The 12,977-nt window shown below is 42.2% G+C and overlaps 1 protein-coding gene across 1 annotated transcript in view; it reads left to right on the forward strand.

The window, feature by feature from the left end:
* Positions 1-1,276: 1,276 nt before the first annotated feature.
* The window catches only part of LOC143321893 (NT-3 growth factor receptor-like), a 218,276-nt gene continuing 206,575 nt past the window's right edge, over positions 1,277-12,977 (forward strand). Inside the window, exon 1 of the mRNA XM_076732604.1 lies at positions 1,277-2,077. Within this exon, the coding sequence (XP_076588719.1) occupies positions 1,794-2,077 (284 nt within the window). The 5' untranslated portion in view covers positions 1,277-1,793. The remainder of the gene's footprint in view (positions 2,078-12,977) is intronic.

Genomic DNA, 12,977 nt, shown 5'->3' on the forward strand with positions numbered 1-12,977 from the left:
TTAGTTTGTGTATTGGTCTTTCATCACAACCAAAGACAGTCCATTTATTTTGGACCAGTCTGTCAATTCTGCTCATGAAATAAGTCATTAAAAAAGGTATTCGTATTGAGCTTTTAAAAACTTTATCATTCAGGATTTTGGAGAGTTATCCTCTGTCTGGCTCAAACTCTAAACCCATGCTATTACAGAAACAGTTAAAGCACTAGTTTAGATAAGCTGGACAAACTGTCTGTTTGCCTGTCTGTCTGTCTGTCTGTCTGTCTGTCTGTTTGCCTGTCTGTCTGTCTGTCTGTCTGTCTGTCTGTCTGTTTGCCTGTCTGTCTGTCTGTCTGTCTGTCTGTCTGTCTGACTGTCTGTCTGTCTGTCTGTCTGTCTGTTTGCCTGACTGTCTGCCTGCTTGTGTTTCCAAACCAGAGCTAAAAGAGTGAATACTGGACATGTCAGTGTTGTCTTTACAGCTTGTTCTGCTGCCCCAAAGTTTCAAAACAAATAAATAAATAAAAATAAATTATTACTGCTTGAAACTTTATCAACAAAGAATATCCAATATTTATAGAGATATTGTACTCTGAGCTTGTGTGACACAAGGCAGACAGATGAAGCAACCATCGCCATCATTTTGGCCCAGAAGTCAGAAATGTACCACATGATGTTCCACAATCAATGTTCCACATCACAGCTCAGGATGGGCCACCTCAGGTATGATAACAATGGCCCCAGGTTTTCTGAGTGACTATGACCTCAAGGCATTTAGATAAAACCAGTTCGTACTGCGCTCTTATGAGTCCTAAAACTGGATTTGACATAAGGCCCCTCTTTGAGACAGAATCACATGACATGCAACCAGTCTATATACAGTGAGCCTCGGGTTTTTGGGCCCCCTGGGTTGTGTGGTTCTGGGCCAGGTGACCACTTTGCTTAGTTGGGATTCACACAGGTGATTTTCTTTTGAACATACAGAAATAATGTTGCAGAGCTCTTAACTCTAACTCTAACCCTAACCCTACATAACTGGATGTGCGTGTGTGTGTTTAGATAGAGCCATTGTGTTTAGTTCCATGTATTTCACTACCATCTCAAACTGCGGCGTGCAGCCCTCTGTGCGCTCGCGCTCTGTGTCAGTTTCCACTCTGCCCAGTAGGTGGGACTTAAAGCTCGGAGGATGGAGTCTTTCTCTCTCTCTGCCTCTCCATGTCTTTCTGTGTCTCTCCACCATTTCCACCGCGCGGTACCAGCAACAGCGCTAAAGAGAGAGAGAGAGAGAGAGAGAGAGAGAGAGAGAGAGAGAGAGAGAGATGGAGGGATGACATAAAACGATGCAGAGAGAGGAGAAGAAGAGAAAGAGACGCGGATAGCTCACGCTTAGACCCCTCCATGTCATATACCTGGAATATTTTCGGATTTTCCCGCTTGTTTTCCTTCCAACACACCTCTGTGCTTTTTTTTTTTTTTTTTTTTTTAACGAGCAGGAGAGCCGTGACTGGCATCATCAAAATTTGACATACCCACACACAGACACACACACACGCACACGCACACACAGACACAGAGAGAGACACGCTCACATACACACGCACGCATATGGATACGCGCAGACATAAAGGGAGATGCTTTTTTTTTTTTATTATTTAACATCTGAACTCCACTGTGAGAAATAAGGTGAGAAGCCCGGTTACGCATTCATACACCCACGTACGCGCGGAGCGGACTTTGAACAAGCGGATTTGAGTCATTTTTTCTTGCTGCTGCGCCGCAAAGTTGCGAAGAAATCTGGGGACTTGAATCGTGACAGCATGGATGGATTCGGTGCGTTATTTGGCGCATACGGCGTCCGTCGCTCTCCCAGGATATGGTGCAGCTGGAAGGTTTTCTTTGTGCTCAGCGTCTTCTTTCACAACTACCTGAGGTCCTTGCAGGACTGTCCGCTCACCTGCGCCTGCTCGTCCACGGAGATCTACTGCAATAAGTCCGACAGCAGCATCCCCATGTCATTCTCGCTGCTGTCCTTCCAGGGCACCGGGAGCGCCGGGAACAGCACGGGGAACATCGAGGACCTTTTGCAGAACATCACCTCCATGTAAGTGCCGCTGCTTCTTCACATCAAAGCTGTGGGAGACGTCATAGCTGTGCGTGTGTCGGCGGTTTTAATTAGAGCTGCTGGTGGAAATACACTTAAACTGAAGTTACCGAGGTTTTGATTGCAGAGTGGACGTTTGTTGCCCTTTAGTTTATGGGCGGAAAAAACCTGCAGAATTGTTGAAATCCTACAGCTCTAGAATTTGGGCTCGTGGCCTGATGCCAAGAATGAGAAGGGGTTCTTCAGCTGGGCAAGAAGAGGAGAGTCGCGTTTTAAAATGTGCGTTTTGGGAGAATTTGTGTTTGTCTTGCAGGGGATTAATAAAAAATAAACTTCATCACTATATGCGCAAAAGCTGTGGTCACAAACAGGGCCTTATTTTAAACTTTGATTCACTTAACCACAGCCATGAAAAAAACTCTCCCAAATAATGTCAAATTTGAACTATGTAAAAATTGGACCATTTAGCTCGTCATACATGCTGAAGTACGCTTGGATCCAGATTTAAGTCTCAGATTATGCAAGAATAATTCACCGACTGGAGGTCACAGTTTACCCTTCCTCTGTAATACTGAGTATCCATGCATCAACTATTTTGTGTCCATTAGCCTTGATACTGTACGTCCAGGTCAACCAGTCCTGTACTGCATGACACTGAGCACAACCACCCTCTCTCAAACAGGTAGAAGATGCCTTAATATTATCTTAACCATTTCTTAATTTCTGCACACAACGTAAGTGTAGAGCGAGGATTCCTTCAACCTCATCTGTATCCCATAATCAATGACAGAAGAGAAAGCAGAGGAGCATAAGCAGCATTCAGGTCTTCGGTCGACTGAGGATCATGTTTGGTGGTTTTAGTCCTCGCAGTCATTCATCCCATGTAAATTTTATCTGAAATGTTTAAGTTTTTGAGGATAAGCCATTTGTTCCCTCGTCATGGCTGAACATTTGATGGGATATGCCTTACATAAACCTTTGGCAATGAGCCAGTTCAGATCTCAGTCCCCGTCAAACCCGTGATGGAGTGGTCAGTTACAGCCAAGACCCTGACCAGCAATATGAGCAACAGAATCAATTCTGCTTTCAGAGAAATATTTCTTCTCTTTGGCAACAGCTAAGACTGGCATTCTGTGAATTCAGGTTCCTCTAAAAGATGGTGAATTCTTTAGAAAAGGTGGTTTGAATTACCTGAGGAGCGATTGTAGAGAGACGTCTACATTCCTGGCAGTAGGTAATCCTCTCCTGGTCAGGTTGACCTTGACCAGAAAGATTTGGAATGCTCCATTTCGGTATCACTGTGAGTCAGTCCCTCTCTAAAACAGTGGATTTTGGGAGAGTCTGAGAGATGTTCCTCGGCCCTTTTTACTTTGAATGAGCAAATGGAAGATGATTTGAGAGGGCCACGTCTTGAAGTAAGTGCAGCAGAAAAAAAAGCGTTTCCTGATTTTGTCCCTTTAAATATCGTTATTTCTCTTCCCGTCACTTGCTGAAGTATCTCCCCACATACCTTCTTTTTTATCCTTTGATGACAGAGAACAGCACAGCCTGAGAGGTAATAAGCCCGGATATCTCCAAATAGCTTTTTCATTGGATGATAAAAGCAGTCATGACTCAGTTGCTCATAAGCACAAAGCTAAGTCTAAATGTCACTTTCCTTGGGATGAACTGACAACCAGTCATCCAAATATCCGTGAAAGCCTGATATTCCCTGGGTGGGCACTGAATACAACCCGCTGCAGACCCATATCATTTTAGATCCTATTTTCTTTCGAACACCGGCCTGAAGAAACCCTCCTTCCTTTGTTTGAGAATGGCACAAAAAGACCCCAAATCACAGTTTATCATTGGGTTTGATGGAATGTTTGGTTCGAGATATTAGTCTATTCACATGTCAGATCTCTTTGTCTGTGTGGCCTCCTGTTAGATATTCCTCGTGTCATCATTTTTAATGACAATGGCTCCATAGAGGAGGGCGACATGCCGGGAGCGCCGCACTAGTGTGAATATGTTTGGTCTACTTCAGGTGATTCTCGGTTATATTTAGGTTTAGTGCTGAGTTACATGAGCTAGATTGTATGTGCACCTTTTATTGCTGTTTATATTCTCTTTTTTATATAATTATTTTTACATTTTATTGCTCCATACCTTTTATTGCTTTATAGTCTGTTTTTCTGTTTATGTGACATATATATTTGTTCACTGTTGTCTGCAATGAAGACTCCAGCCAATGAGTTTCACACGAGTGTATTTGTCTTGAATCACCTTCATAGAGAGCACTCAGCATTCACAATCAGACGTTGTGTTGTGTGCTGAATTCAGTAACACTGAACAATACATTTGCCATACGTTTATGGCTGATATGTGTGTCATGCATTGCCATACTTTTCAGTCAGTCACTTGAAAGATATGATATCCAGTAAAATACAACAGTAAATACAACACGATGCATCCCTACTGTGACAAAGTGCTTAACAACTATACAAAAAAAAAAAAAAAAAAAACAGGTTTGCTGCGGAAACATGGAAAAAATTGACTCTCTGATGTTGAAGGAGCTTTAAGGGAGCTTTGACTCTGTGTTCAGGTTTCAAGAAGTTCAGTCTGTTGAATCTCATTTCATCTTTGTGCTTCCTTAAACTGCTGCAAATTCCCCTTTACGCCACTTAAGTTGTTGAATCAGATTAGAGAAATCAGTTTAAAGACTCTCACATCACCACAAGGATTTCCAGATAATTTTGGAGATTGTGTTTGATTTATTATCGTGTGCTTCTCAGTTCTCATGCAAAAAAAAAAAAAAAAAATCCTCAGTCCTGCTTGAAAATACATTTTAAAGTTCAGCTGAAGCTAAACTGAGTTTTAAACATAAAGAATGAATTTCATACTGCTAAGACAATAACAACAGTTCAGATTTGCTGAAGCTTGTATGTCCATGCACACATCTCCAGCTGCAGGTTCGCAAGGACAGAGGCATGGCATAGCATTGTTGTGCATTTCACTCTGCCAATAAAAACAGGTCCGTGAACCATTGTTGGTCCCCATCTAAAGTTTGAAAAACACTGAGTGTAGGGGCACTACAGTGACATGATTTCAGTGCTCAAATACCAACAGCAGCACTGACTACCGTGGAGCTCATCAATATTTTGGTTCTGATAAATCAAGAATCAGTTTCAAGCCAGTCCTCGGTATCCATTCCTGTCAAAAATACATCACTGGTCTGCAAACAGCTGATGGAAATGAGCCATCTGACGGCAAAGTATACATTTCCAGTGACGTGAGTTAATGGGAAATAACGGCTTCACTGAATCCCGTTCCGACTAAAATCTGTGTGTTGTCTGACGTTGAGTCCAGGGACATTCTGCTCGCTCGGTTCACTTCACTGTGCTTTGGTGGCGTGAAAGTAGAAAACAAGGTTGACAGGGTGTCAAGATGAAAAGATCAACATTTTTTACATGAATTTCCTTTCACCGCCTTGTAGTCGTGTACATGCGTGGAAGTGTGTGTGTGTGTGTGTGTGTGTGTGTGTGTGTGTGTGTGTGCTCACAGGGATTCTCCAGCAACATTTCGCCCAGCACTCAGAGGCTGTCGTCCATCAGGTCCTTGTTGTGGAAAGAAGTGGGTGCCTCTGTATCTCCGCGCTCTCTGTCTTATTTAGCCTGCAAAACACACACAGCACACATACCGGCTTTCTCTTCCCGTCAGTTTTCCATCTCTCGCTGCATTCTGAGTCTGAACAGCAGCGGTGTGTGAGTGCTCTAGATGTGAGCTGTCACTGCTTCCTTGAAAAGCAAAACCCCCTCTGCATCTGCGTCTGAGTCCTGCTCTCTGATTTTCTCTCTGTCCGTGTGAATCCAACCTTGTTGCTGAAGTGAAATTAAACCATGTTTCTACACAGCGAGTCTGACTGCTGTAAGACAGGAGGAACCCAGGATCTGTAGAATTCTTTGATGAATGTACACAACCTAAACAGATATATGAAGAACTTAGTGTGGCAGCAGTGTTTCTGATGTGGAGCCTTTCATAGAGACAGTTTAGCCAATATACTACAAATCCTGTATGTTGTCTACATGACTGCTGACCCTCTTCTGGCAGATACAGCAGCATTTTAGATGTCATTTCATTTCTTTCCATTTATTTATTTATTCATTGAATTGGGACACTGCACATCAATCAATTTATCAGTACTAGGCAACAATGTAAATGTGCCAGAATTAGCACAATAGCTAAATTTCATCTGTAGTCCCAAGTTGGGTTGTCAAGAAGTTAAGATCACGGATATGATACATGATTATATCATGTATCATGTACACATGCAGATGTGTAATTGTGCCGCCAAACTCACTGTGCTTTAATCATGTGGCGTTTAATCATGTGGCGTGAGACAGGCCTGCAACTATAATAATGGTGTAATTAAGAAATAATGATAATATACCTTTGACACTGAACTTTAAAGGCAGACATGATGATCACCATGATGGACGGCCTTTCTGAAGCAAGAGTCAAGTCTGTGTTGTAAAGCGATTTGTAGAAAATGACCAAAAACAGATCAAATGGTCTGGTTCTTTAGAGGATAGGACACTGTGCAAGCAAAGGACCATTTTGTGGTGCTATACTGTAGCATTTTACCCAGGGAGTGCATTGATATCATTGTGGGTCTGTGCACACATCAGGTAGTCTATACCGTATACACACTCGCAGCGTGCTGTGTAAAGTTCATCGTGCTGGCAGTTTCTCAACGTGCTTCTCAAGTTTTTTTGGTCAGTAAAAATAGAGTGTTTCTTCTTCTTTCTGCAAGGATTTCTCACTCGATCATGAGCAGGGATCCACTCCTCCTGTCCTCCTCAGTGTTCCTCCCTCAGTGAAGTCTTTCAGCTGGCAGCAGTCAACACATCACAGCGCATTAGGATCACGTAGCGCAGCAACCATTGGAAATAAAACGGCAGAAAAACAAGAGGTTTAACTTCAAATTTGCTGCATGGAGAAGAAGATCGGCTACATTATCAGTAGATCTTTACAACAGGGATGGGGAGAAAGAGAACAAGAAAACTGAAAAAGAACATTGATGTGATGGATTATTTTGTGAGAACAAAATCTCACTTCATTATTGATCCGTTTAGGGGAGAAAAAAGAAGCTGCTGCAACACTGATTCCTGACTCCTGTTTCTACCCACCCCTGTGTGTAGGAGAGTGCAACACAGGGCTGCTTCCACACCGAGTGCTTGTTTTTCACGCTAGTCGCAGGGAATGAAGTGAAATGAGCAGAAAACACAGAAAATGAGAGGCAATCTGTGATAAGGGAGCATTGTTTTTAGTTAATGTCTCAAGATGGAAAAGTGGGAGAGCGGCGTGAAACAGAGGGAGCGAGCAAGCGAGAGAGAGACAGAGAGAGAGAGAGAGAGAGAGGATTGGAGGATAGAATAACAGTGTGTGTGAATGAGGTGGATGGATGAGAGAGAGAGGGTGGTAAAGATAAGAGGAAAAGAGATGAGAGATGAGAGAGACATGGACAGAAAGTAGGAAAGTACTGTCCTGTTTGAAATCAGCACCACATGTAGTGACAGCTCTCTCTCGCTGTCTCTCTCTCTCTCTCTGTCTGTCTGTCTCTCTCTCTCTCTCACACACACACACACACACATACACACACACACACACACACACACACACACACACACAGAGTTATTCTCACATTCATCACCTTCTTTTCACAAAGCGAAACAAAGCCGGGCTTTATTTTGTGCTCCCATTAAGGTTTGACATTTAGCAGTCAGATTGTTCGGTGGGGCGCTGCAGTCTCAGGGTTAACACACTTCCATTTGTCAGTGGTACCTCGCTCTAACCCTCGCTGCTTCACATAAATAACAAGTTCAGTTTGTTTGTTGATGCTGCAGTGGAGACACACAATTTGCAGACTTTCCAGAATTCTTCAGCACAGCTTTCCAGTCGCTGAAAAAGTCCCTGAGGAGTGATCTGATTGCGTTTTCAGCTTATTTGTTCAGTTCATTCAAGGCTTACCCTCAGCTGGAGTTTGGTTTTATTTGCTTAGGTTAATAGGTTAACAGAAAATTAATCAGTAACTATTTTGATAACGAGTTAATGCTTTTAGTTTCCAGTTTCTCTAATGTGAAGATCTGTTGTTCTTCATTGTTTTATATCACTGTAAACCTATAATATCTGTTGGACTGGAAACACACATTTTCCCTAATTTCAATGAATTAGACTGAACCTGAACTGAGAGCTTATGTGTCTGTGCAGCAACACACTGAGAACGTGAAACTTTCAGCCGCTAAGCTAATGGAAATACAGATGCAAACCTCTTAGCTCAGTGAAAATGCAGATGATGTAAGCCTGTACCTGAGGTTGGATTGAAGGATAGACCTCATGGTGACTGGGAAAGCTGTCCTTTGATGAAGACGCAGGTTGGACTGTTCGCATGTGACAAGGTCAGATTCCACTGATGACTGGAAAAGCCTTTAGGCGTCTTCTCTGCTGCCTGCTACTCTCCTTTACCCTTTCTAAAAGGGTGGTTACATGTGTCATGCCAGAGTTAAAGGTGTTACTTAATTCCGTTTTACATTTTTTGTCCACCAGAGAGCGCTGACAAGTTCATTTTACATTGTCCCGAATGGCTGATTCACTATATGATTAGAAGTATTGGCTTCCCTGCAAAATTGGAGCCATGTAATATTCCAGTATAGAAATACTATAGTCACTGTATAGGAAGAGAGGGAGAAACAGTGATTAATGGAGGCCCAGCAGCTCATTTTTACCCCGGGACTTCCAGCAGGTTAATCCAGCCATGACTTCTAGTGGTGTCTAGTCATACAGAGAGTTGTCTTTTATTTGCCCATGTGTTCATTTATCTGTCTCTGAGATCTCTGCCACCAACCCGCTACAATGGGATTTTGTTTGTGATGCTTAAATCATTGCAAAATACATTTGACCTTGTAGCAGAGTTTCATTGGAACTACATTCTACAGCCGGTAAGAAAGAGTGAAAACAAGGCTGGTGAGTTTTACAAATTTTCAATCCTCTGAGCAGCTCAAATGAAATTCCATGCTGCTCCCTTGTGTTGGGGTGGCAGCAGAAGTCATCAAGACAGAGATGTCAAAACCTCGGAAAATAAAATATTTACACCTTTTTTCAAAGTCACTGATGTTTTAGCACAGAATACATTTAAGATCAAAAAGTTTGCCATTTTTTGTGCCCATAAAAATGGGTTCAAAAGGATGTTCAACACACTTCTCACCTTGTGTTGCAGCATTACTAAACATTCAAATATTTTCTAAGTGTGTCCTTAAATCCTCACCACACTACCATCCGGTGCCTGTCAGAGTAAGCGACAATGTTAGCTTGAAAAAGCATAAAAGCTGCATGAATTGTTGCTTTAAGTCGAGCATTTTTAAATGATTATCAGCAGATCTGGACTGGAATGTAATTATCTTCATAATATTAAACAAAGTGAGTGTTCTATGCTGTGACCCAGCCAGTCACCTTTGCTCTGCTAAAATAAATAGATAAATAAAAAGAAACAGCGTGCTGCTCTACGTCCTGTCTGTGTGACCTAAGCAGAGTGAATGAGCCACTGTGCTTACGCTATGCTAAAATATTCAATAACATTAGCAGCCATTATGTACCACATCAGTGTGACAGGCCAGATCACATCAGCTACAGTGCTGTCTGTGTGCGTGTGTGTGAGTGTGTGATGATGTGTAAAGGATTAGGCAGTCTGGGTTGAAATGCTGTTAAGGCGATAATGTGACACTGAGTTCTAGTTGGCTATTTTCTTCCTCTGGGTTCATCAGCACTCAGTGGGGAGCCGACTGAAATAATTAAAAAGACATTTCAGAATCATCTGAACCATGTGTCAGTGGAGCTTAATTCTTCATTTGAATAGGGAATAAAGATCAAGAAAATATCCCAAGGAAGCCATAACTACCTAACATCGAGGGCATCAACAGTGTATGCTGCTGATGCATGCTGGGATAGTTTCTCGCGTCCTCGTGACCCTGAATTGGGTAAATTAGGAATGGATGGATGGATAGATGAATGGATGGATGGGAGCTCAATCTTCCACATTCCCCCGATCAGATACCAAATAATGCCAGGTGTTGCTGCTGCTGTGTCACCGGGTCAGTGCATTAATTCTGATTAGCAACATGTCGTCCGTGGAGCGGGAGGTAGTGCCTGAGAAAGGCCACCAGCGGCTGAATGAAATGCAGGTGAAGGTTTGGGTGTGTCGGCGGCTCAGTGAAGTCACGGGTTCTTCAACACGACGATAAAAACAAGTGCTCAAGTGCTGGTGTTCTTCTCATGTGAATGGATTCTTATATGAAAGCTCAATATGTAAGACGTTGAAATTTGAGCCCGAATCTCATCACTCCCCAGTCAGGAGGCGCTACAACTATAATGTGCATCCAACAAACCTGCAGCAACTATGTGATGCTGTCATGTTAATTTGAACCAATATCTCTTTTTCCAGCACCTTGTTGAATCTATGCCATGAAGAACTGAAGCAGTTCTGAAGGTAAAAGGAGGTTGACACCAGCACTAGTAAGGCTTTCCTAATAGAGTAACTGGTCAGCATATTCGGGAAGATTTCATTGAGGGGACAAATGTGGCCGGACTGTTAAAACTACCACCATTTGCTGACATGAGGCTGCAGTATTTAAATGCATCATAAATAAGATCTAAAAATATACCTCTAAATATGAATCACATAAATTACATACATTTTAGTAATGCGCACTCTTGTGTAGAATGACATGCCGTATTTTATGTGGCTGTTTAATAACCAAAGTCACATTTTAACATTTATCTGTTACAGTGTACAGACCATCACTTTGGTTTTCATCTGGCACCTGTCAAACAGGACCAAGTAGTCTACCGAACACTAACGCTAAGTGCTGAAAACATGACTGTGTCCTCCTTTTTGTCTTTATGTATCTAACAGAGCTGTTTATGAAATGCATTATGACACAACGTCAATGACGGAGGATCAATGCTGTGCTGATGTCAATATTAAAATGCTGTCAATTATGAAAATGAAAAAAGAGTCAATACTTTCTTCAGTAATGCACTAATGCTGTCTGACAATGTCAATAATTTCCAGAGTTATGGATCACATACAGGTCAGAGGAGTGTTTGACGTGTCAGTGTTTTTGGGGCTGGCAGCACAGGCTGTAACGCAAGGTGGACTTTACTGTGATGCTCATATTTGTTAAAGAAAGGAGTTTTTGGCTTAAAAAAAAAAAAAACCTGTTGTCTATTCAATCTTGTCAAATTCTCTGAGTCCTTGTGTTTTTTTTTTTCTGTCATAGCAATAAGGGACAAAACTATGATCGTTAGATTTTGTAATAAGCTGCAATTTTCCCTTTGATGGACAGTCCCTTTTCCTTCACTGTATGGACAGATGTACAGTGTTTGTTTGTTGCTGGTAGGTTCTATAATCTGTAAGTGTGCATTGCTCACATGTCCTTGATTGCACAAGTGTGAGCACAGCTTGAGTGTCTGTGAGTGTGGATGTGTATAACTAATGTTGTGGGGACATGAATCTGTTATCACATTGTGGGGACTTGCCTTCCTTTTGGAGACATAACGCAAGTCGCCATAGTGCAAATCATTGCATTTTACAGTAAGCCTTGGTTTAAGGTTATGGTTTAGGGTCAGACAAGTAGTGGTTATGGTGGAGGTCTCCAGGAATTTGATGTAAGTCAATTTAATGTCCTCTGAAGTGATGGAAACACAATCATGTGTGTGTTTGTGTGGCCTTGTTTTTCTATATTTGTTTGCTTTTCTATATATCTCCCAATACCCGGAGCCAAGAGAGAGAGGGAGATTGTGTGTGTGTGTGTGTGTGTGTGTGTGTGTGTGTGTGTGTGTGTGTGTGTGTGTGTGTGCGCGCGCACGTGCATGCGTGTGTGGAGTTACACTGATGTATGAATCCTTGTGGTTCATGGCAATGAATCACTTCCCACTGCAACCCACACAAAATAAGGTCTCACACACACACACACACACACACACACACACACACACACACACACAGTACTTCTTTATCTGCGCAGAGCCATTGATTATAGTGTTCCAGTCTGTGTTATCAGCTCACTGTTAATAATGGAGGATAGTGACAAGGATGTAATGTAAAGCAAACCATAAAACTTCCATTATCAGCCGAGTTATGTGTTTTGTTCCACAGGGTAAACACAGCTTGTCTCACTCACTCTATATGTGAGGAGAAAGTAGAAAACAGCGCCCCCGGCTGGCTGTGCAGATTCTTCAGTGAAATAAAAATTGAAGCCGTTGCTCAACAGCGCCGTCTTCGGTCTATGTAACTATGCTGCATCTTCAACTAGCACAGCTACAACTATCATTACTTGTTCTGCGTACAGGGTTGCAGCTGGTACTGCAAGTAGTCAAACTGATGCTGTGTGAAGTGTTTCCACTTTAGATTTCCTCATCAACTGCTCAACATAGAATTCAGTTCCCCCCTTTATTTCCCCTTATTATTGATGTCTGACAGTATCACATGCAAGTTGTGCAGGTGTTTTTAGAGCGAGGCTAGCTGTTTCCTATTTTCCCAGTTAACATTTTATATTAGCAAGAGTTCCATCAAAATTTTGAGAAAATCAGCAAAAGAAAATGGGAATTAATGCACATTTCCATCCACCACATTATTAGGAGTTGGTTGGTGGAGATAAACAGCTGACGGTGCTAATCCTCCAGTAGGATGTCATTAAACTATTGCAGAGGAAGAGGGTGCAACAAGATGGCATAATTAAATGACTGCCAGTCAAACGTCAAACAGTGAAAAACAATGTAAATATGGTATTTCTGTCTGTCCTCAGCGGAGCAGAGGCTTTAGTGCATGTTTAAGTCACATGCTTTATGTACATCATCAAGTCTG

Source organism: Chaetodon auriga, chromosome 6 (genome assembly GCF_051107435.1).
Source record: "Chaetodon auriga isolate fChaAug3 chromosome 6, fChaAug3.hap1, whole genome shotgun sequence".
Lineage (NCBI taxonomy): Eukaryota > Metazoa > Chordata > Actinopteri > Chaetodontiformes > Chaetodontidae > Chaetodon > Chaetodon auriga.